Raw genomic sequence first — 25297 nt, 5'->3', positions numbered from 1 at the left:
GCAGTAGGGCTGCTCCAGCACTGGGAGGTATCCGTTCAGATGGTTCAACGAGACAGCAGCCTGTTCCTCCGCTGCGAAGGGTCCTATCATAGTGTTGGCCACCTGCCGTGAAAGAGTAGCCTGGGACTTACTAGACCTTAGATGTGAAGGGGGCCTCACGACTGCTGCCCTAGGGTCTCTGCAGTTGTAACAGAAGTCCTGGCTACACGTTCAGTTCTCAAGGTTACCTGTGTGGCTATGAGGGTTAGAAATTTTCAGTGTAAAAACCCCTACAGTTCAAAATAATAAATGAGAGATTAATGTGCCCAGATGCTTTGAGATTCTGCTTCCACTATACGCAGCTCCTGAGAGCCGTTCCAGCACGCAGCATGAGATCAGCTTCAGTGGGCTGCGTGTATCCTTGGGCATCCCAAGCTGTCTGCAGATGACCCCTGCTCAAGAAGTTGACTGAGGATCTGCTCTGAATTTCTGCTGTCCTGTTGCAGCAGTGTTTGTGACTCCATCCTGTTCTGCACAGAAACAGAATCCCTTCAGGAGCCGTGCAGCACCTGAAGTTGGTGTGTCCCGTAGCAGTACCCTATGGGGTGACTGGGTTTGGTCTCGCCATGCATGCAGGTGTACTGCAAGTTGGAAAGAACTGGGTACAGTGTCATTTTCCTAATTTTGCTAGACTAAATAGGGAATTATTGAAAAATAGACCCTGACAAACTGAGCGTTTTGTTTTTTGTAATCAGCAGCCGTAATCAGTGATTCGTCTTCTGTTTACACAATGTTTAACGCAGATGCCCAATTTTGGGGCCCCTTAGTGAAAGCAGTTGTGTACATGCAGGCAAGCGTAGTCTGTTTTAAATGATTTATGAACAGTGATTATCTAAAACATGCTATTAATTATTGCAACAATGGATTTGTGGAGCTCTCTAAAGATAAGTGAGGCCTTTCACTTCACTGATGTACGTGACCGTCAGGGACAAGCACATGTTAAGAACAAATGAGAGCATCTCAGTAGTGAGTGGTTGATGTGACACCCTCTGGTTTGTCTCCTTCCGGAGATACAAACCATCAGTGACTCTTTGGAGTGAACCCGAGCTGTGGGGCTCAGTACCACCACACGCTTCCAGCTAGTCACACAGTGATTACATATGAACCCAAGTGTACATATTTGCCTGTTAAATGAGAAAGCCAAGACATGGCTAAGACCAGAACAAAGGTCTTGTGACTGCCTGGACTGTATGTGGCATTAATCACAGGCAACGTTTTTCTCTGTGTATCTCTGATAATGCTTTTCAGCTGTTAACCTCACTGTCTGCTTATCTAACGCTGTCCTCATACCTCTTCCTGCGAGGTCCTGTGCTGCTTATGCTCATGATAGACAAAGAACTAAATAAACCCCAGACATGAGATCACCCGAGTTCATTGCGGATCTCAGATCTGTGGAGGCAAAAGGCTCATGCAGTATCCCGGTGTGTTGCTTGGCCTCCCCAGACCGCTTAATTTTAAAGTGATCATTTAGCACTAACCTGGAAACACACGACAGCCTTCGAAATCAAAACAATCTGTTTAGGCAGGTGGGAAATGAAACCACTCCTAATGGCCATAATGGTTTTCTGTGAAGGCCCCAGGCCTCATTCTGTCCCTGATAGCAATATAATCTTTTATAGCGTCTGTGAAGTTTCCTAATAAATAAGCGTTCCTTGGTCCTGGTGGTTGAAGATGCTGTACAGGTGCATCATGAAAGTGCACTGACAGACTGTTGGGTTTCAATTCAAGACCTCTTGTCAAGATCATTTTACAAGATATTTCAAAGGAGTACACAAGAAATAAAAAAGCCATGTAGCTGCAGCGGGGATTTGGTAGTAGATTCCCTTGCTGTCTGGGAGCTGTTAGGGATACAAGTTGCATCAGTTTTCCCAAATTCTTTCAACCCCATAATTAGCAATGCTTGCGAATGTGCCCTTAGTTTGGCAAGTGGGGAGGGAATGAAGGAAGGTAAGAAATACGAAGGACAGGGAAGGAGCAGCTGCTCCAGAATATTTTCTGTAGCTCCAGTCATTCCTTACTTATCCTGTCTTTGTTGCTTTTCCAGAGCTGGAAATGGAATTAAAATAAGGAAGAGAAGAGGGAGATGGATTCCTCACATGCCAAAAATGCAGAGAAATTCCCTTTTCCCCAGTTTGGTATTTTTACAAGTTCCTATTTCTAACTTCTTTATGGGGAAGAGAAATGGTACTTTCCCCAGTAGTACTTCCCTGGAGCTAATGGGACAGAGGGAGAAACAAAACAGAAGGGCAGTGGAGGGTGTTGGAATACCTATTTGATTATTGAAAAGTTAAACTGCAGTGTCAGGTAGGAAACTTTTCCTGCATGTGGGATTGTCTCTTGGTGTTTTAAACCCTACCAGGTCCTACCTGGATCACCAACAGTTAGAGTTATCCTCACGATGTATTGCTCTTCTTCCCTGGTTTACAGATGAACAAAAAGATGTGGGTATGTGCTGCACTATTACCCTCTCTTTATCAGTGTATAAGATAAGTGTATAAGGAGAGGTGTGTTATTCTAGAATACAATGTGTATGGCAGATTCTCTCTCTGTAGGGTTTATTTCATTGCCTTGTTACACAGCTATCAATAATGTGTTCCTTCCCTTATATATTGCTCATGCTTGGAACACCCAGAAATCCTAAACTGGTTTTGTATTAGGAACGTCTATAAATATCTGATCCCATGGGGCAGCAGAACTGTAGCTGGCAGCAGGCATGAATAACCCCAAAAAATCATCTTAATGGAAATGAGTTGTGAATAATGCCGTTAAGTGAAGGAAAAAAAGTGATTTATCTGAAAGTATTTCAAGCAGATGCATCATTTGAGTAAAAAACCAATGTGCCTGAATTGGGAACGTCAGAACTTCAGAGAAACCGAGTCAGTGATTCAGAATGAAGTGATACAGCTTTTAAAGGAAGGCAAGCAACGCGCTTTCCCAGAGGCAATGGGAATACAAATTGTGTACGCCTTAAAATAAACAGTGTGAGGCATAAGCATGTAAAATAATGTAGAAATAAGAAGATGAGAATATATTTAGTCTCTTAGCTTCATTTTCTTCACAAAGGACGCTGACATTGCAGGAAGGACACACTTTTTCCTGCTTGATGGGCCCTGGAGGAGCCTTTGCCTGAGTTAAGGCAGTAGAACAGCGCGAGCCCATATTCTCTTCACACACAATTCAAGCTCACTTATGATTGATAGCAGGTTCTTTTATCTTTTTACCAGAAATATAAATTTCTAATAATACTGCAAATCAGCTTAGACACTACAGCAAGAACTATCTACTTAAACAACAGGCATTCTGTTCCATCTTAGAAACTGGGTATAAATGGTCTTTTGCTCATGGTACTATGAGCAGATAAGTGAAATAATGCTGTGTACTGAGCATTTCTGTTTGCTTGTATTGCAGTATGACACACAAGCCCCAAGGAGAAATAGCATGGGCTTGTCCTAGCATGAAGGGGACTGCAAGAAGTAGCACTGATTTTAGGCTGCAGACACACTATTTATCCTGTGTCATTCCTGCCAGCCATTAGTCAACCCTGCTCTTAAAGGCTTAAACTCCATGTTCCTCCCTTGCCAAAGTGGGGGACAAGGCTTGGCCGTCACCACCACTGGAAATACGTAGCTAACATTGGACTGGGGTGTTCTGATTGTGTCCACCCAGAGCAAGCAGAGTGCTCCATTCCCCTCCTCACTGCAGCAGCCTTTGGGACAGGGCAGTTACCATGTTCCCCCTCAGTTCTTCTTAAACAGCCCCAACTCAGTCTGTAATTAATGACAGTCCCTGCCCCAAGCAGCTTGGTAGTGGGCCTGATCAGCCTGATGTCATTACTTCACCATGACAATATTCTAACTAGCTCCATGTGATATTCCATCTGTCTGACACTATTAAAAACTTTTTATATAGCCCTTATAATTGTAGTTGCCGAGCTCCCCGCAAACATCACAGTGAGGAAGGGAAGTGCTGTTATCCCCACTGAGGCACAGACAGACCATGACCTGCCAAGATCACACAGCAAGTCTTATCAGAGAATTAAATGAAGGTCTCTGAAGTCCTTGGCTAGCTCTAGCTGTACGGTATGTTAATGTGGCACATCAAGGATGCTCCTGGAGTGGCAAGCAGCTAGGGCAAGTATGAAATTGTGTGTGAGGATTTTATTATTTCTTAATAAAATCTTACTTTATTTTCAATAAAGGTAAGATTATGGGCACGATGTCCCAGAAAAAAACTAGTTAAGTAGCACATCTTTTTTGGTTCCTGTCTGAAGTAATTTAATATCGGCACAATTACACCTCATTGTTAGTCAGACATAACTGAGAAGCCATTTAATCCTCATGTACGAAGAAGTCTGCAGTTAAATTCTGCTTGATAAGTGTTAAATTAAAGCTCTAGCGTATGGGTAAGGAACCTAAAGCCAGCTAAGTGACTTCCAGTTTTGTTTACCAGAGCTTGCTGCTGTGTGATTTGCTTTCTACTTTGTATTGAATGAGGGATGTGTTAATGGGTGGCCCACCCAAGCATCTGAAAGTCCTACCTGGTCTTCAGCAAACAGAAGCATTCTTGGTTTAGCCTTAAAGCAATACACACTGTCAGGAGAACATACAGTTTTAGCGCTGCGCTAATTCAGACTGGACTTTTTGCATCTACACTGTGTATCGAAAGTGCCAAAGGGGACTTTTACACATTCGAGTATAACCATTCTGACCATGAAAATACCAAGACAACATTAATTCTGCTAAATCCGCTTTTGCTGTTTTCATTTGCAGTGCAGCAGCAAGAGCAGAGGAGAGCAGAGGAGAATCACCTTAGCTTTTTGCTTGAGACTATTTCACTTAGTCCCAGATTAACTCTTAAATCTTGGTTTAGTTAAGTCACTGGGTATTTTCCCATAACTTGCACAGATTATATTGTAAAAATCTCTTCAAAGGTCAATTTAGAACCTTCTAAGCAAATAAACACAAAGTAAAAGAAAAGGCGTTGGCACTGTTATCTATCTGAGAGCTTAACAAAAGGTATGCTAGCTTAATTTGAGCCAGGAGAGCTGGATGGAGATTGCGTTTAACCAGAAATGCTGGCAAAAATATGCTTCAGTAGAGCCAGAATCACATGTGGCCATTCCACTTTAATTGTGCTTGTTTTAAAAGATAGGTCTTTAACATTTACCCTCTCCATGCTTGCTGTCTTTTTATGAACTGAAAATAAAAGCTCCCCAGGCAGTCGTACTAAGACCTCAAGCCTAACATTTTTCAGCTGAGTCAAATGCAAAACCTGCGCTCAATCTGCCCCATGCATTTTTTGTAGCCATAAGAAGATTGGACTGGTTTCCTTCCCAAGTCCCCAGGCCGGTCCTAACCCGGGAAGCCAGTGTTTTGATACTAAATGTGTCTCCTCAGTGAGGTCAAAGGCAGTGGCAGCAGTGCTACTGGTTCCAAGGCAGCCTGCTGTAATGTACTACAACACCCGAAAGTATACTCAACAATAACAAAAGCATTAACCGCTGACCCACAACTTGGTGAAATTCAATCCCACCATTAGGCAAACATGAAAATGAGATCCCAGAGGAAGGAAGGTTCAGATGTTCAAGACCAGAGAAATTGGGTGAGGAACACAGGCGACGAGATGGGAAGTTGTTGCAGACTGAGGGGAGGGAAGGGGAGGTTGCCAGTTCAGCGGTAGGATCTTTTAATACCAGAAATTTCAACATGCATTTAGGCAGTGTTTTTGCTCCACTTTGGATCAAAGCAAACTAAAACCATTTATAATAAAGATACTTTTCACTATTTTAGGGACATGTTTAATGTGATGTTGTTTGATTTCCCAGGGGTTGCATAATGTTTCCAGATTTGTTTCCAGATTTGCTCTAGGTTAGATGTTTGTGTCAAAGTGTAAATGCCCACCACAAGGCTGGAGTGTTAGACGAGCCTGAAAGAGCTAAGCACCCAAGTCTGACTCTGATTAGAGGAGCCTGAAAGAGCTAAGCACCCAAGTCTGACTCTGGTTAGAGGAGCCTGAAAGAGCTAAGCACCCAAGTCTGACTCTGGTTAGAGGAGCCTGAAAAAGCTAAGCACCCAAGTCTGACTCCGGTTTATCTTGTTTCAGGTGGGTTACAGATTCACACCGCTGTCACTAAGTATATTTCAGTGAGAGTCAGATGCACCCTAGAAAATACAAGTCATAAGTTCTGTGTCTCAGGAATGAGTAATGGTCCATGTGCTGCAACCATCATTGGCGGGAGGCTGGAGACGGGGCACTGGCAGGACTGCATGCTCTCTGTTGTTACAGTGCCTTGCTTTTCTCCCCAGAACACACTCAATGCAGATGACCATTCTCCTGAAGACAGCTTCACCTTGAATCCCGAGGACAGAAGAGAATACCCCGATCTCCAAGCTGCCCACCGGCCATTCCCCAAGCAGCGCTTCAGGCAGGAGAATGGGCATACGTCCTTGCAAAGAGATGGCCCCAGATCTTTCCTCCTGGATCTCCCAAACTTCCCCGACCTGTCAAAAGCAGATATCAATGGGCAGAATCCCAACATTCAGGTACAAATTTATGTTAATGTGTGGGGTTTTTTGTGAGCTGCACAAAATGTTTTACTGAACCATGACAACTTTCAGCCTGGCTTCTGTGACATGCAGTCAGGACACCCTGTCTCTCTACCAGTAGCACCAAGAAAGAATGAATATAATATATACACATCTATATTGTAATTTTTGCCTTAACTGAATGCATAAATTTCATTTTTGGTTTTATTTTCTCTTTGGATAGTGCTGATTGCGTAAGTGTGAACATCATTACAGACCCATTTATGATACTAAAGCCATCTTTGCTGGTGCCATTTTGGAACATATTGTCTTTGTCGGTATTAAATGGGCATTTCAAATTCTGTTTTCAATTCTCTGTTGCAAACGCTTTCAAACAGCATCTATTTTGGCATGCTATTAGAAAATGCAACCATCCCCAAAGGTTATAAGACAGCAAGTCTTTAAGTTTCACCTCAAAACGTGGTCCTCGGTACGGAACCAAGACTTAATCTCTGCAGCAGCTGCCTGTAGTTAAGAAAAAAAAGTTGACTGCAAGAAACTTTGTTATTCCTCAAACTGTTCTTGGGTTTGGAATGGCCTCTTACAAGCCACTTGCATCTTGAAACGTCAAGGATTAGAAAGAGGAAAAAATGAGTGATTTGTTTTTAAATTCAGAGCCTTAAAGCAAAATTGGCATTAATAAGCAGTCTTTTTTACCCAAAACAATAACGTGAAATGTTGTTCTGCCTAAGATGTACTTATAAAAACAATACACTAACAGAACTGGTTTTCTGGTTAAATTAATTCCTGGCTTCGTATAGTTCCCCAGCCCACAAAATTACCATTCTTTTGATATGTCTAAGAAGTATGTACATAAAGATATAATAAATCTGTTGGTGAGAGAGCAACATGATCAGAGCGCTGGAGCACCTCTCCTGTGGAGACAGGCTGAGAGGGTTGGGATTATTCAGCTGGAAAAGAGAATGCTCAGGGGAAATCTTATAGCAGTCTTCCAATACCTAAAGGGGCTGACAAGAAATCTGGAGAGGGACTTTTTACAAGGGCCTGTAGTGACAGGACAAGGGGGAATGGCTTTAACCTGACAGAAGGAAGATTTAGATTAGACATCAGGAAGAAATTCTTCCCTGTGAGGGTGCTGAGGCGCTGGCACAGGGTGCCCAGAGAAGCTGTGGCTGCCCCATCCCTGGCAGTGTTCAAGGCCAGGCTGGACAGCACTTGGATCAGCCTGGTCTAGTGGAAGGTGTCCCTGCCTGTGGTAGGGGGTCGGAAATGGATGAACTTTAATGTCCCAACTCAAACTATTCTGTGATTCTATGTTCAGGTGAGTGCAAGCTGTCTCCAGTGACATAGATGGCTTACAATGTTAAGAAGTTGAACAGATTTGGATCAATGGCACGGCCAATATTTGATGGGCCAAGGTAGTAAACCTGCTCAACATGTGGTGACTGTGTACATCCCTCACACTAGGACAGGCCTTCCAGAAAGCCTTAGGAAAGGAAGGTAGGGAAGTATAGGGGCCCCAGATTGTGGCATGAGGTAAATAGTGTAACATCATTGTTTGAACAGTATGTAAACCACAGAGGAAGACAAGGGGAAAAAACAACCTTCTCTGATTGGTAACAGCGTCTAATGTTTAGACCCAGGGAATAGATAAATGGAAACATTTCTCTGGATTGTCTCTATAGGAAGTGCTTTCTGCTATGACCTCTTTTTCCACCACCTGATCTTGGAAATGTGTCAGCAGAGTTGCTGGACTCTGAGAACTGGGAAGCCTGGTCCTGTAAACTGGAAAACATTGGGCAACATTAATCCCAGAGCTCTTGTGCACAAGATCAGCTCGTTCTGAAACAGGCTCCTTAAGTTCTGCGTTATGCTTACTCTGCTTACTTAGGTGCGTTATAAGGATATGCAAATCTGCTTTAAGTTCCTGGTTGACAGTCTTGCAGCAGGCCAGGCCTCATGGAGATACAACTCCTATTAGTTCATTACAGAGTCAGTGAAAGTTTATTTCTTTTCCTAAAAGGTGGCTTACTGTGTTGGGAAACCCAGGATTACAGTGAATTCTTTCTCTTTAAACAGTACTGCACTGACCTGAATGGAAATAATGCCAGCTGTTGACTTGCACATTTCTCATCAGCTGTTTGGCAGGTGAGAGCCAAATCGATGCTCGTTTTGCCTTTTGCACGATGGCTTCAGGCTCTGCAAATTACAACCCTGGGGGTATTAATTTGAGAGTCCTCTTAGGACTGTGAGATTGAAACGGAGAAAAAAGCCTGTGTGTGTTATCTAGCACAGTGGCCACATTTACTTCTCGAAGGTCCACAGCTTCTTTTTGTTTCTACTAGTAGAAAACTAGTACAAACCTACGTAGACCAAAAATAACATTTTTTTAGGGGAAATTATACCTGGAAATTTTAAAAACCCTAATAAACAGGCATGAACCTCAGCCTGAAAAGCAGGTTGAAGATACTCCAATGGGCTCTCTTTACGTCCATTCCTTCTCTGGTTTCCCATGAGATGGCAATTGCTGTATCATGCTCTGGTTGTGTGCTCTTTCAGAAAGGTTAGGTATCAGGACGCCATCACAGGAATTATGACAATTAACGTGCTCCCAGATAACACTGTATTTATCAGGTGACAATCAAACATAAATACAGTGGACTTCTAGGAAAAACTTCGGAAACAACAGTTGGAGCTGCAGTAATCCAAATGCAATGTGACTCTTTGTGTGCAAGATCAGGACAACTCTTACTGGTCTTTTTAAGGCGTTCTAGCCTTGTAATATCACCCATCATTTCAAGTGGCATTTTATGCTTTAGCATTGCTTCCACACTGGTTGTTTGAGAGTAACTGCAGTAGCTGCTGTTGGGCAAAGGCTGGCATTTGGTTTGGAGAATTGGTTTTCTTCTTTTTTGTCATTTTATCAATTCTGTCCGTTCCTGGAAGACTTCTGGATGAGGAGGTGATTGCAAAACTGATCACACATTTTATTTGCACTTCCTTTCACAAGTGGAAATTCCCTTCCGTGTAGGTTTGCACTCGTTTGATGAAGTAGCCAAGGGATGCCTATTCAGACTTGCAATTGGGCAGGGTTATTATTCAGAGTAAGATAGAATTGTTCTTATCTGTGAGTAACAGAATGAAATCAAATGGGAGGTGTTTAGGAACCTGCTAATTTTCCCTTTCTGAGGGGCTTTTCTCATCATTGCCTTATTTGCTGCCAGCGAATTTTGCGGGTCCTTCACTTTTCATCAAGTCCAGCAAACTGTACTGAGTGAGCCGCCAAGACACAACCAGAATTGAATTGGTGTCACTACTGATACCATTTTAACTGAAGTTGTGTGGTGTAAACCTACATCTACCATTTCAATATCTTACAATGTTCTGCTGTTACAGTGACCTCATTGCTGACTTGCACATATCCACCTTTACGGAACGGCAAGTTCTGCGTGGAAAATCCACATCAAGGAAGCAGAGGATAGAAATATCACGGAATCCAGTGCTTGCACAACATTGCAAATGTAGTTCTTCCTGAAACACGGTCTTCCAGTTGCTTAGGGCAATGTTTATGCCGTTAAAGGGGATTCAGAAACATGGTCTCAGTAAACAGGATGAAGTACACTGAACTTTATGTGCACTCCAACAGGCAGGGATATATTTATCTTCTGTATAGTTTTGGCCAGGAGAAACTTGGATGTTGGTGTCTCAAGACATCTGTGCTTGATCCGTTTGTTTCGTTAGAAGGTGACTGCAAATCTGTTGTTTTAATGTACCTATGCCAATTGTTTTTAACCATTTTTAGAGGAACATCATTATCTGTAGCGCACACAGCCATAGAAGTGACTTCATTTTAGGTTTGAATACTTCTGGAGATGACTGTGGATTTAGACCAGGCCCACGTTACCACAGACATTTTTGGAAGCTTGAGGAAAAAAAGTAAATAATCTCTATAGTTTTGATAGTCACTGGAAGAAAAAATCGGAGGAAAAGAAGTTTTTTTAAACAGTCTCCAAGATAGAAGTCCTAAACCAGATCTATTTCTTAATTTTTGAGAGAACATGTTTTTGTTGGAGTAGTTACACAGCGTGAAAGCTTTTCCAGAGCTGCTTTAAATGCCTGGTTTTAACTACTCTAGATCTGATCACTTTTTCCTTTCTATAAACAACCCCCAGTGTGGAAACCGATCAAACAAGACGTGTGTTTGTGTGTCAGGTACATGTACCATGTGTGTGCAGTCATGGGCTAATGTTAAGTCTGTCTGTAAGGACTGGGATGAATTCAGTGAATACTGGATTTTCAAGATTTCAGGCTGGGATAGGGAACAATAGCTCACCTGAAGCAACAGCCTCTTCTCTCCCCTCTGCCCTGACTTTGGGTCATACTATGGAGGGACTACAAGGCTTACTCACTGATTTCCTCCCTGCTTCTGGAAGGTCCATGGGAGGTAAATGGGGCTGAGTCCCTGAAACACACAGATTTACAGTCAGCTGAAGCTGCCTTTGTTTTTCATCTCCAAGAGCAGCAGTTCAGACAATCCCAAGTTTCTTTCACTCTATGTTTTTTATGCTACATTTTAAACAAATAACTCAGTAATCAAAGCTTAAAGCAGCAGAGAGAGGAATACAGATGTGTGTCAGCATTGGATTTTGCTTTGGTTATGTTCAGTTTTTAAATAGGCAGCGTGTTGGGAAACTCATTTTAAGGGCCTCTGTAATAAGCCTCTTTGGTAGTAAAAGCAGACTGAAGAGGGATATCTGATTGCACAGACACGTCTTGAAAGTGAGTTAGTGGCAGTGCTGTTGGAGTTCTGGTGAGGTCTAACAGTGCTGCAAGCTTGTGTGTTACACCTGCCTCTCTTTGCAGCACAAAGCTCAGCAGGAGTTTCTCTGTCCCTACAAACCCTCTTTTGCTTAAACTGACTTGGCATCCTGAATAAGGATTTCAAATCAAATCCCTATGGTTCTTCAAACTGTACCTGCCTGAAGCAATGCGAGTTCACGCTGGTTGACTATCACATAACCACAGATTTCCAAAGCAAATGGAATGGTTATCAAGTGCCCCCTGCCTTTTTTATGAGAAGGTTTTGTTTGCTTTGGGTTTTTTTTTTTGTTTGGGCTTATGTTGCTTTTGGGTTTTTTCCACTTTGCTGAGTTATTGCTTACAGAGTTAATGTGGTCTTAAATATACTTGCTACTACAATACTGGAGTCCTACTAATTTTCACATGGGCAGTACTAAAGCCTTGCGACCGCTCAGTAACACTGTTTCCTTTCACTTATTGTGAAAACTCTGTTTTTCTTGGATAGATGCAACACTTTTGAATCCCTGCACTAACCCTCATGTCTTCAAACTTATGAAATCCATTTTAATTCTTGGTCTGTAGAAACTGAGGTTTAATGAAGTAATCATTCCAAGGCCATATTTAGCCTGGGAGTGAAATATCTCTTGTGTAAAGATGCTATTAGGCTGACAACTGCACTTTCCCTCGCTCTTGCTCTTTCTCCCAGTGGAGCTTCTTAGTAGCCTCAGAGTCATTTCATTTCAATGGCTTGGTCTATGGTCAAATGCAAAGCATGAAATAGATGCAAAATCCCCTTTCTCCAAAAAAGGGTGTGTGGGTATTGTCTGTGCAGCTGTGTTGGCAGCTCCGAAGCTATGGCAGCAGCTCTGGGTTTTGTCTATGTCACGCTCCTCTGTGGCACGCAGGTAGCTGAAGAAACATGGACACTCTTTTTGTTCTTCTTCATGTGTGTGTCTTGTGATGTTGCTAATAATAACTGTATAAAATGAAACCTTTAATCCACAATACAAATCCACAGAGCTGGGTAACTGTTTTTTTAGTATAACAGAACATTATTCTGTTATTCCTGGTTTTACACAACCCAATTTTCATGGAGTAATGTCCTGAAAGACTGCTTTCTAAATCTGTAAACCATGAAGAATACATCCATGCCTATATTAGACCTTATAGATCTATCTGATAGTCAATGCTGTATCATGGTTGTTTAGCCAGTCCATTGTAATCACTGAGCCACATATGAAGCATCAGAGCACTTGCGATTTCTCTGTGGCCACACAATGCTTGCGTGACTCACAGAGCTGGAGTTTCCGATGGCTAGTTCCTATTTCTACCTAAATAGCCACCTATATGCACGCACAGTATTTATCCAAGAGTTCCGTAATTGCACATTGTTTGACACAGAGAAGGAGTAATCAAGGGGTGTTCCTGTGTAGAATTGTATTTACGTTCATGTGTCTGTGAGGGAATTGGGCAGCAAGCATTGAGTCTTGGCTCTGGGCTCCCATAGAAACCATGAACGAGTTGTGTATCATTGTACTCCAGCACATAAGGAGGACCTACTTCAGAGGACTTAGCAGTGACTTACTCAGCGATGGCTGGAAGAGCTGCTGGCTCTCATCACGGCAGCATGTGGTTTCACGTGCTGGGTGACAGCCCACCCGTGATGCATTGGAAGCACTGGTGCCACAGGATGGGCCATGCAAGGGGCTGGGCTGAGCTGCTGTAGGGCAAGGCAGACCCTGCGCACTGCATGTTCCACATCTGCACTCCTGGTCTTACTCAGCCCTATCCTGAGCCAGTCCAAGTCCTTGAAACGGGTTCTGCACACTGGTGTGCTTCATGCTTGCCTCAAAATGAGCCTCAGCATAATCAGAGTATCAGATTTGGGTTTCTTTTCCCTGGTCATGTATGTTAGGCTTTAAACATCTTTTCCACATAAGGCAGAGAATTCTCCTGCAAAGCTTTTAGGCACAGCATGGGTTATTATTTTCTGCAGGGTTTTTCCTAGCCTTTGTTCCAAGGTCTGATTCAGCAGAGGTAGCAGAAGGAATCACTCAGCCGCTGCATATCTCTGGGCTCAGTAACCCACATATGGTTTACAACATGTGAACCCTACAGTATTACACAGCCCCTTTGCAGGGCAACACCAGTCACTTGTCTTCACTGTATAGAAAGTTTCCCACCGACTAGGAGGAGACACTGACAGACAGGCTGGTCTGGTTTGAATCCCATAGGTTACCATTGAAGTGGTGGATGGCCCTGACACCGAGACAGACAAGGATCTGCAGAAAGAGAGCAGCAAGCCTAGCTGGCCAGTCCCATCGCCTGAATGGAGAAACTGGTGGCAAAGGTCCTCCACCTTGACTCGCATGAGCAGCGGTGACCAGGACTACAAGTACGACAGCACTACTGAGGACAGCAACTTCCTAAACCCTCTCGGTGGGTGGGATAGTCATGCACCCAGTCACCGGACATTTGAGTCCAAGGAGCAGCCAGAGTATGGTAAGTTTGCATTCCAGGCCTCGTATGGGCATCTTGGGATTGTAAAAATGAGTTTGGGGGAAATGAGAATGGCGAGGCATCGCTGAGAGCGTGCCAAGCAAAACAGGATTTTTCAACATGTGGCTTTTGTTCATCAGCTTCTAAATACAAAGCTGTGCAGATGCACAGGCTGTACTGTGGTAGCTGCATTCCACTGGTAAGTCTATAATCTTGAAAATCATACCAGTTATCCCATAAAAGGACCTTTTTTTAGTCCTAAGTGTACTTTTTTTAAAAGCAAAGGAAACAAGGTTTCACATTTATTTTTAGAGGAAGGAGAAGTACAAATTTAGAGTTGTGCGGTGGTCTGGGAACCCAAATGTAATTATTGGATAAATGCGCGAGATCTAAGACATGGTAGTATTTGGTGGATACACAAATAAGATGAATTATGTTGGTGCATGTGTGGGGAGTGGCATATGCAGCAGGAACATTGTGTATTTGCGTGTGTAATTCTCTTCCAGATGTGTCATGGTGAAAACAATTGTTTTCAGCTTGTTGCGTGAAACAGCTGCAGAAACTAGAAACAGAGGGGAGCTACAGTCATTCACTGCCCCAGCGGGCTGTAACTGCCCGCATGGGAAGGACTCAAGGGAGGTGAACTAGTATGTGCTCACAGGTAGCACAGAGACTCTCGTATTCAAGGTGTATGCAAACGTAAATCCAGAAGATGTTGTTAGAGCAGGGCTTCGAAGCCACAGTACTTTTACCCTGGCAGTTCTGTGGCGTTCCCTAAATACTGCAGAGTGGCTCTCGTGCACTGATTCAGTCTTATTTTTCCCCTGTTTTGGTTTTCTTGCAGTCCTAGAGCCTTAACAATTGCAAGAGACTTCTCATGGAATCCTGTATTTAAACACATACATACGTATTAAATTTTGTGGCCAGAAGATTAAAGTCTGTCTTTTCTTTCTGCGCCTGTATTTATTTGTGGGCACACTTTATTGCCAAGAGTTCATATATTAGGCAGGTAAAATAAAATTGCTTTTGCAAATAATTGTGGTAGAAAAACATTAATAAGCATTACAGATATAAAAAGGGGAAGAACAGGTTGTGCTCCAGCTGAAAACCTAATGTGGCATATTTAATAGTAGATACTCTGTGTTTCACACAGCAGTATAAACACTAGGTAGGTAGGCCTAAAAATTGTCCCAGAGCTCTCTACAGTACACCAGAGCACCGTACTGATCGAGAAAGTCTCCTGGCCTTCGTGGGCTAACCTAAAATGTCATGTGCCATTGGCCTTGGACAGGAGGATCATAGAATCCTAGGAACACAGAATGGTTTGGCTTGGAAAGGACCTTACGATCATCCAGTTCCAAACCCCTGCAATGGGCAGGGACACCTCACACTAGAGCAGATTGCTCCAAGCCTCATCCAGCCTGGCCCTGAACACTGCCAGGGATGGGGCATTCACAGCTTCCTTGGGCAGCCTATTCCAGTACCTCAGCACCCTCGTAGTGAAGAACTTCTTCCTTATATCTAACCTAAATCTTTCCTGTTTCAGTCTGAACCCATCACTCCTTGTTTGTCCTAGCAGCAGATCCTACCCGTATAAGGCTTTTATGCTAGTACCACCCATCGCTTCATGGCTCTGTTTCCCTTGTCCTCCCAGGATTTTGCATACAAGCATTAACCATGCTCCCATCCACCATGGACGCTTGATTCCAGTGTGGTGGCTTCCCGATTGGCAGCCATGTAAGAAAAGGAGGAAAAGCACACGAGGTCCTAGCCACAAGGAGCTCGCATCTAGGCAGCTTGCTGCGAGTGAGATATATAACCTTGCCATACTCCTGGCAATAAATGTTTAATAGCACCCCACAGAGTTGTCATCAGTCATTACATATGGTACAAATCAAGTTACGTGTTCTACTAACCAGCTCAGGAAGCCCACAGACAGCATGGCAATGAGGGGGGAGTGGGAATCGCATGCAGCACAGAGGCCAGTGCATGCAGGGATCTGTCCCTGGCTCTTGCCTCTACATACAAATCCAGCCCAATAGAGCAAGGCTGGCTCAGAGTCACTAAGCCCAGTTTTGCTTTGCTACCAGTGCTGCTTTAACCCCAGTGAGCAAAGGCTGCGAGTTATGATCATAGCGTCAGTCCAGTATCTCCTGTAGGCTGCAGAGAAATCCAATAAGCCAGACATTCGTAGCAAGAGATGATGCTGAAGCAGGGGAGGCCAGTGAGAAAGCAAGAAAACTGTGCATGGTTCATGGAGTCCATTTGAAGGTCTTCACAAGGTGGGATGTGCAACAGGTAGCTCTGCAAACAAAGGTTCTAAGGTGTTTAGGTACTTAACAGTGGCACTGATTCATGGTGGTGCAGACTTGGTATGGTTTGCCCTTGGCTGTCTACCAGAAGAGAATAGAGTTATGCTTTGTTTTCAGAAGGTTCCTGCTAGTAAACAGTCAGATTTGATGTTATTTAATAATTCACATGGAACACTACAAATTGCATGTTGTTCTGGGTGCAAGATGCCTATGCAGTTCCCTATACTCACAGCAGTATTCCTATAGTGTCTGTTTCCTGTTCCAGGGACTGAAAAAGAAATTGCTGTTTTCACACATGCCCCTCAGCCTCTCATAGCCCAACATGCATTGTGTCCTAAAAACTAATTGAGTATTGTTGTGCTATTGCTGTGTGTTTTGAAAAGACAAAAAAGAAAACCTCATTTACCCTGTGCCTGATTAGTCTGTGGTCAGAAAACATATTCCTGTACACAGGGAAATGATGTGGATAGACGTGCACTGTTAGTTCATGACCCAGCTCCGCAGCTGAGGGTTCTCAGCTGCCAAAAGGTCAAAAGAGAAAGGAAATATTTTTTCAAATCATGTTGCATGCATTTCCCTGAGGAGCATCAAGTGTGAAAACCATTTAAATAGCAGGCTTACGCCTGGCATTTAGCCCAAGCTTCAGGTAGAGACATCTGGATTCCATTCTTGTTTTGCCTGCTTAATAAAAACCACTACACAGTAGTTTGGGGCAGTAGGAGTTTTGTTTCTTCATTTCCTTCCTCATCTTTGTTCTCACACAGATTACATGGATGGCGAGGGAGACTGGAGCCCGTGGTCCCTCTGCAGCGTCACCTGCGGCAGCGGCAGCCAGAAGAGGACGAGGTCCTGCGGGTACGCCTGCACGGCCACTGAGTCACGGACCTGCGACCGGCCCAACTGCCCAGGTATGAGCATGGCCAGGAGCTGCCGGCTCGGGTGTGATGTCCAGGGAGCCACTGGCTCAGATGTGATAGTGTCCACTGAGCTGGGGAGTGGGGAGAGGCAGGCAAGGGGCAGGAGAGCCATTCTGTCCACAAAGCCATGGGGCCATTCATTCTCTGGCTACGTAGGAGTTCCAGTGGGAAGAGCCACACTGGTTTTCAAGGCCATTCATGAAATGGCAGGTTCTTTGCTAGTAATAATGCGCTGCTAGATCCAGCCCCCTGTCCCCTGGGACTCGAAAGACAAGTACAGGCTTTTCCGAGGTTACGGCAGTCATCTCTGTGCACAGTACATTTGTATTCCGAGGGATGAAATCTACTCTATGGAAACAAATCTGTATGAATTTTAGCATTTCAAAACAGCTGTGCTGTCCCCTCAGTGAGCTCGGGTTTTGCTGTGCAACGGGTGGGCATGCCTCTCTTGTGACCAAAGAGCTCCCCCTCAGCTTTATGGCTTTTAAGTTTCGTGCCTAATATATACAGAGCTGCTTTAAGACTGCATGTGTATTAATATGGAAAAAAAACCAACCCTTTAAATACCTGCTTTGCATTTCACTCCAGAGATTTTGGGTCCGTTGGGCGTTAAGCTACAAAATTTCCTGTCCTGGAAAGTCAATGTTAAGGTGGAAATGTCACCTCTGTTTCCTTACATGGTGTTTGATAATTGGAGAATTATAAACCAGCAGAGTTTGGTTCCACAACAGCTGTGCACAATGGGATGAAGGAATGTGTAGTTTTGGCTTGACTGTATGCAGAAAATACGGCCAAGGAGCCTTAACTTAGCTCCGACCCATCTATAGGCATTGGCATTTAAATGCCAGTAACAGAGGCATCCTTACCATTGCACAGTGGAGAAAGCAAGGATGATCACTCAAACCTACGTCATAAACATTTAAAGCTGCTACTACGGAAAACTTTCCTGTGATGTTCTTTAAATGCTGCTGCCTGTTAAGATTTAGGCAAATGTGTAATGCAGTGATGCAGGAGTTGCCACAATGCATGGGATATGCGCGATTTCGTTACTTCCCGAGATGGGAGAGAAGTGAAAACACATGCTGTGGTGGTATGCGTTTCACTGAGTTTACTTAATGACTCAGAAAGGCAGAAATACTTAAACTGGAGGTCAGGTTTTTTGATGGGAAGTGAAATGTCAGCAGTGCTGGAAAGAAGACACAGGATCCTCAGTGAGAACGATAGAAGTTTCCCACTCACAGGTAGATGTGAGTTGCAATCGCATCCATTGCCAGGTAATGGCTGCTAGGCATTTCAGGAGACAAATGTTCCTGGATGCTCTCATACATCCTAAACCCGCAATAATAAGGGGTTAATTCCAGAAGAGAGCATGTAGCCCCCAGTTATACTCTCCAGTATTTATTACCAGCTAGCATCAAACAGTGGCAAACTTGAAAGGAGGTATTATGTCATATAACAGACCTCCAACGATCAGCAGGCAAAATATGTTCACTCTTTGAGGCTGTGCTGACATTTTTAGAATTACAAGGGCAAAGCTCAGCTTCTGCTGTTTATAATTCCAGCAGTGAACTAATGCCTTGTAATGGGTTCTTGGGTATCTATTATTCTGCATCTACTGCTGGAGTTAAGGCAAAACCCGATGATAATTTTACTGAAGAGCAGCCTGAGGCTGTTTTGAAGCTTTGCAAGCCACTATTATGCCCCAGTTCAAAAGATCAGGAGAAAGTTCATTGGCAAGAAGATGGCTGCTGAACAGGCTCCATTATTAACCATATAGTTATCACATATTAAAGAGCTTTCTGCTCTCTTTGGAGGTCTTTAATTCAATGGAAAGGCAAAAAAAAAAAAAAAACCAACACCCCAAACCTGTTCAAATATTTCTTTGAAGAGACATTTGTTTTAAGGCTACATGGCACAGAAACGAGGGAAGCATTGAGCTGGTAGGTAGGCCTACCCAAAGCAGCAATGAGAGGATGTTTACTTTGGCAAGACCAATTAATACATTTTCTGGCAAGCCCTCTGTCTCTCTACTGATAGCAAACACTTAACTGGAGGCTGTTGGAAGATCCTGGTATTTAATTGCTGTAGGTGGTAGGAGATGGGATTGATTGGAGAGGTTATTTATCTTGTGCCTACTCACACCTTTCAACTCTGCAGAGTGGGAGAGACCAACAAGCACCAGTCTTCCTGTAGTAGCATCACTTTTCCTCGTACTTCATACATGGTTGGATGTGAACTTACCTGTCTTCAGGCATGTCTCTGTTTTAGAAGTAGCACAAAGGCTGTCTCTTTTCAGACACCACATTTTGCCCAAGATGGTAGAGCTTCCACTGGGACACTTGTTTGTAACTTGTGACCTGTGCTCTCGAGAAGGTGCTGGTCACATAAAGCTGACCAGGTGGCTTTTGGTAAAGTGTGTGCAAAGCTCCAACTGGAATTACTGGGAGAGGCTGGCAAGCCTTGCATCGGGAAGAGGAGGAACAGTGTCAGTTCCCTCACTACCGCCCTTGCACAGTGTTCATAACTGACCACTTTGTTCCTTAAATATAATCTAAGCTCTGCAACTGGAAAACTTTCGACCTTTGGCCTAAGCTAATGCTTTATCCTCCGAACACCAGAGATGCCTCGGCCATTGTACTTTTAAACAAACACCTCCTTGAGCAGCAACCTCAGGTTACTGCCCTGCTGAACAAAAGCACCTTGAAGAACTGGGGAAGGAGGGGTGGCAGGGAGGCAGTTGCTCTCATTGTGTTTTAGTAGGAAAACACCATCACCGCTAACATGTGTTTGTCTTAGGGATTGAAGATACCTTCCGGACAGCTGCCACAGAAGTGAGCTTACTTGCAGGAAGTGAAGACTTCAATGCTACCAAGCTGTTTGAAGTTGGTAAGCAGCCTAGTCACTCTTCCAGTATCAGATAAGAGACTTCCTTAGATTTTCTTGGTTTGACTCTTGCTGTAGGACCAAGGCTTTGAGTTTACCATTAAAAATGTCAGTACTAAAGGCCATTTATTATCTTGCTTAAGTTTACAATCTGAACCTTAGTTTGTTTCTGTCATAAAACCTGTCTCCTCTTAAGCCTTAGCAAATGTCTGTGCTTCTCTCATTATAAAGTGGTGGTTCTCTGTCCTAGTTCAGAAAGGGCTGTAAGGCTCCATGCTAATGGAGGAGGAGGGGAAATCAAACACTGTGCTTTGAATTTTCAGCATTATGCTGAAATAGCCTCAAATGGAAGGTAGTTTAAAAGCATTTTAGGTACAGCTGAGAAAAAACAAGTGACTTTTATAAGCATGCACAGTTTTATAGCTGTGTGTGCTGCAGTGGGGCTAGCCAGAGCAATTTTATAAGGCATAACTCAACATTGATCTACGTAAAACTCAGTTCAACATCTGTAACATTCTGATTTCATCCCCCCAATGAAACCATAGAGAGGCCACTCCTTGACACTGGATGTGGGCTAACTGGATAAATAATGTAACCCAGCACCTCCCTCCTATGGTGGTAGAGCACAATAGGACTCTTTAAGGAGATAAAAAAACAGGACACAGATCACTAAGTAAATATTTTGCAAAGATGTTTGCTGTAGGAGTTTGAGGTCCCAGCCTTTGCCTTACTCCAGAGTCCTGTTAAGTAAGTGTGGAGCAAGATGTGCAGGGAGTTTTAAAGCCCGTAGCATGATACAGACACATTGAATAATGCTTTGGGTAGGAGATGTTTAACTGGATTCTCCCCAGGCTCTTGTGAAATAATAAAGTGCCAGTATTAAATATGCTACTAGTCTATAAATCTCTTTAATCCCAGATGTAAGTCATGGCTCTGGTGCCATTAAATCCTCCTAATGTACAGATACTCCAATATTATGTCACATGTGCCCTTCTAGAATCTGAATCACTTTTGGCTGCAATTGCCAGCTGTCTGTCTCCACATTTGACAGTTACTTGAAATACCCCTTTGGGAAGGTTGAGACCAAATAGAAAAAGTATTTGTTACTTAAAGGAAAGACCGAATTAGGGCTTAATAATGAACTTCAGAAAAAGCAGTCCAGGCCTTGCCTGCCGCCTTGGCATTTCTAGCATCATGAGAAACTTCAACATGTGAATCTGCTGTTCTTACAAGATGAGTGGTCTAGGGGCTCGAACTGGAGACCAGCATCAAATCACCGTGATTTCCCTATTTCAGTTCTGTCACTTGTAAACCCATGGCAATTTGTAAACCCTCTTGTGCTGCATGGGGATGCTTGCAGCTTAATTAGAATCTGCCAGGTAGGAGGAAAGCTGAAGAGTCTTCCTTTCACAGTGCTGCACTATGATTCAGACTAGCACCGCCTGAGGCCCTAAAGGCAGTCACACATGTGCTTTCTTCATCCGTCAAGAGAACACATTGCAGGGAGGCAAGCGCTGACTGCCCTTTCCTTCTTAAGCAAAGCACTGGTGCTGGACAGTTACTTACTTGTTATCACTGATCATACGAACTGGGATGTTGCATAATGTCTCTTAAGTTTCCATTTCCTGCCCTTAAACAGATACTGACAGCTGTGAAAGATGGATGAGCTGCAAAAGCGAGTTCTTGAAGAAATATATGCACAAAGTGGTCAATGATCTTCCCAGCTGCCCGTGCTCCTACCCCAGAGAAGTTGCATACAGCACTGCTGAAATCTATGATCGACTGAAGAGGAAAAACTTCCGCTGGAAAGATGCGAGTGGTCCAAAGGAAAAACTGGAGATCTATAAACCCACCGCACGATACTGCATCCGCTCCATGCTCTCTTTGGAAAGCACAACGCTTGCAGCACAGCACTGCTGCTATGATGATAATATGCAGCTGATTACCAGAGGGAAAGGGGCAGGCACGCCGAACCTGATCAGCATTGAATTCTCAGCAGAACTCCATTACAAAGTGGACATTCTGCCTTGGATTATATGCAAAGGTGACTGGAGCCGATACAATGAAGCAAGGCCTCCAAATAATGGGCAGAAGTGCACAGAGAACCCTTCAGATGAAGACTACTACAAGCAATTTCAAGAAGCAAGGGAATACTGAGATGTTCCTCCTCTTGAGACACAAAATAGCATTCGTTTCCTGGATGCCAAAGAACTGATAACGGCTGCTGCACTGTCTCCTTGACGGGGGTTGATCAGTTTCTAATGAATGTATATAGTTGTAATATAATACATAAGTATTTTTCATAGTGTGTGTAATTTATAAACACATATCTCTCTATCTCACACACACCTATTTTTACATACAGACATACGTAAAACTTGTCCTGGTAGGATTTTATACTGCGATAACGTTCATTTAACAATGTGCATTTCATTTTATTCCCCAACTGTAACAGAAGTGTGATGGGGGTAAGGGGGGGCAGCTGCCATCACCATCAGGCCCCAAGGCTCCAACTGAGAAGGGCACAGAGTGAAAAGTTGTTATAAACAATAGGATTGAAGAATGCACTCTTCCATATGGGAACGGTTTACAAGATTAATGCACCTACAGCATCAGTTTTCTCTATAACTGACTTCATGATTAATCATATCTAAGAAAGGGAGACTTTTTTTGGAAGGGTAGTACTCGAAAGTGGATATAGACAGTTACTAGCAATTTCATCTTGGTTTTCTTCCTGTTACAGTCCAGCTCAGGTCTTTGCAGTCCATCTGGGATAGGCTTGCAGGGAGATGTAGCTGTGGTTTTCTTATGGACCAGAAAAGGCCCAATGCAGTGGTTTTGCGAGAGTTACAGGTCAGGTATGGAGCTACAGCCATCAGGGCTTATGTTCTACACTGGGAGCAGATCTTCAGGGCAGCTACCTGTAAACTGGGCATGCCATAGGTCACTGGAGGATGAGGCCAGAGGAGGAAACCGTGTCAAAGGGAAATAAAAGGAAAAATCCCTGTTACTTCCCAATGTTCAGCATGAAGAGTGTTGAGATCTGTTTGTTTCTTTCTTTTAAGAAAAGAAAGATCATTTTTCTAAAGAAAATGAAAATCAGAACCCACATTTCTAAGCTCCCTGAGAAAAAGCATGCAACCAGCCCTTTTCCCCCATCTACCCTACACCGAGTGCGCAGGTTCTACAGAAGAAGCTGTTCTTTCAGGAAGCTGTCTGGGAGGAACTATTGGTGAGTCAAAATGTCATAAGTTTTAAAAAGCTAGCATTATTTTTGTAAAGTATTTATTGAACTGTACCAATAACTCACATGCGGGATATGTGTCTGACATGAGAGGCTTGCAGATGGAACTTGACTGCCAAGAACAAGATTGTTGTTAGGCAAAGGTTTTACTTCCACATTTTGATAGAGTGCCAGTTTACGTACGTGATCCTGTAATTAAGCAGCTGATAACCTGCATTCTTTTGAAAGGTGAAAACTACACCATGGGTAAATAAACACAGTTCCATCCTCCAAAATATGTCTTGCTGCAAGTCCATGTCTTCCTTTGGAAAATTAAGACTAAATGTTACTAGAGTAATGCCTATTTTTGGGTTATGTTGGCTGATGTGTGTGTGGAACCTCACACAGCGGCAATGCAAATCTTGCATTGCCATCAGTCTTAGCTGAAAGATTGGCCGTGAAAGACAATTCCTCCTGCTGTGCACATACACGCATCTGTTCTGTAGAGCTTTTCTCTAGCTCTGTGACCTTTCAGGTGCTGGTCAATTGCAGCTTCCCGGGTAGATGTACATGTGCATGCCCCCCCAGCACCAACATGTGCATGGCAAGTCTGCTGAGCCTGGGAAACGTCAGGCTTGTGTTGGTTTGTCCAAGTGGTGGAAATCGGAGGATTGAAAAGCAGCCTGGGCCCTGCACACCCGCTCTGACCAGAGCAGTGGTGCACACACTGCAGAGGCTCTTCTACTTTCCAAGTTTCCAGAGAGACAGCGGTCCTGGCAAAGCCATTGAGCATCCACAACAGTGACCTACCAAGGTGACTGCAGCAGCTGGAAGTCTTGGCCAAGCCATTGGATCTCCACAGATGAGGCTGGAGTTGGAGGTGGGGGGAGTCATGGATGTATTCTAGCACTAGCCGGTAGTAACAAAACACAGTTGGTTGAGCAAGAGGGTAAACGTGGGGATTGCCCCTTCATTTTTATAAAACCCAGGTTTTGCAGATTCTTGCGAGGTCATAAGAAGGAGCCACCAGCTAGCAGAGCCAGTTAAATTGACAGCAGATGGATGAAAGGCATAAGCAGCTCGAGGATCACATTTTATACCTTTTCTTTCTTGCTGTGCCTATCAAAATCTCTATCTGAAATAGATAAATATGAATTTATAATACCTTGAATTTAACTTCCTCTGTCTCTTTTTTTATGCCTGCCAGCTCTGCCCATTCCACTGAACTTTTTTCAACTTATTCTGACATTGAATTCAAAAGTAGTATAGACCACAATAGTTATACGTGTGAGTGTAGAGTCCGAATTAAATTTCTACAGGCCCCATAAATCTAATTTCGAATTAGTTTCAAATTTCTAATTTGAAATGCATTTCAAACGCATTATACCAGTAGTCTTTTAGTTTGAATGTTCAAGTCAGGATTTATGCTATCCTGCCCTACCTCAGGGCACTGTCATGGTTTTCCAAATTCGATGATCAGCCACTTCGTAGGGAAGACAGGTATTTTCTGCAACATGGGGGAGAAAGCGCTGCTTTTTACTTCACTGGGCAGCATGGGGGGAGCTACAGTCTCGGGTTTCTCCAGTCACAATTCTTCAAACACAAAACACATCCCTGCAGTTTATGGATTAGTAAATTATGGTGCTATTGAGAAATGCTGCTACATCATTAATGCTGAGCATAACAAAGTGTCAGGGAAGAGAAATTGTTCTAATAAATGAAATGACGCACAAAGCTTTAAGTGTTCCCACTCGTAGCTTGCCAAGGCTAGCAGCTCTGAAGGAGCCCGAGAACCGCTGGTGGGGACCTACCAGGTTTTTTGTAGGATGAGTCCTAGAGCACAGATTGAGAGGTGTTCACACTTCTGTGGTCTTCAGCTGCAGTCTGAATGGAAGGGACTCCTATTTTACAATAAATTATGATCCATTCAGCTCTGGGCTGCTTTTTTTTCTGTTCTGTTTTCCTTGTCTTGTTTCCAGTGACTGGAATTGTACCTGGAATGACTTTGTGTAGGAGTCCTTAAGAAGGTGCTGGAGTTTAACATGGCCAAATTTGGGTCAGTGTCTTAAATACAGAGCT

General features: G+C 43.5%; 1 protein-coding gene across 1 annotated transcript in view; it reads left to right on the top strand.

Annotated features, from left to right (window-relative positions):
• Nucleotides 1-23508, top strand: part of ISM1 (isthmin 1) — a 39147-nt gene extending 15639 nt beyond the window's left edge. Inside the window, exons 2-6 of the mRNA XM_065679263.1 lie at nucleotides 6345-6581; nucleotides 13619-13886; nucleotides 16960-17103; nucleotides 19909-19998; nucleotides 21635-23508. Coding sequence (XP_065535335.1) covers nucleotides 6345-6581; nucleotides 13619-13886; nucleotides 16960-17103; nucleotides 19909-19998; nucleotides 21635-22152 — 1257 coding nt within the window. The 3' untranslated portion in view covers nucleotides 22153-23508. The remainder of the gene's footprint in view (nucleotides 1-6344; nucleotides 6582-13618; nucleotides 13887-16959; nucleotides 17104-19908; nucleotides 19999-21634) is intronic.
• Nucleotides 23509-25297: the final 1789 nt, after the last annotated feature.

The sequence above is a fragment of the Lathamus discolor genome, chromosome 5, assembly GCF_037157495.1.
Source record: "Lathamus discolor isolate bLatDis1 chromosome 5, bLatDis1.hap1, whole genome shotgun sequence".
Taxonomy (NCBI): Eukaryota; Metazoa; Chordata; class Aves; order Psittaciformes; family Psittacidae; genus Lathamus; species Lathamus discolor.
Note: the sequence above shows the minus strand (reverse complement) of the source record. Positions and strands in the feature narration are given on the sequence as shown.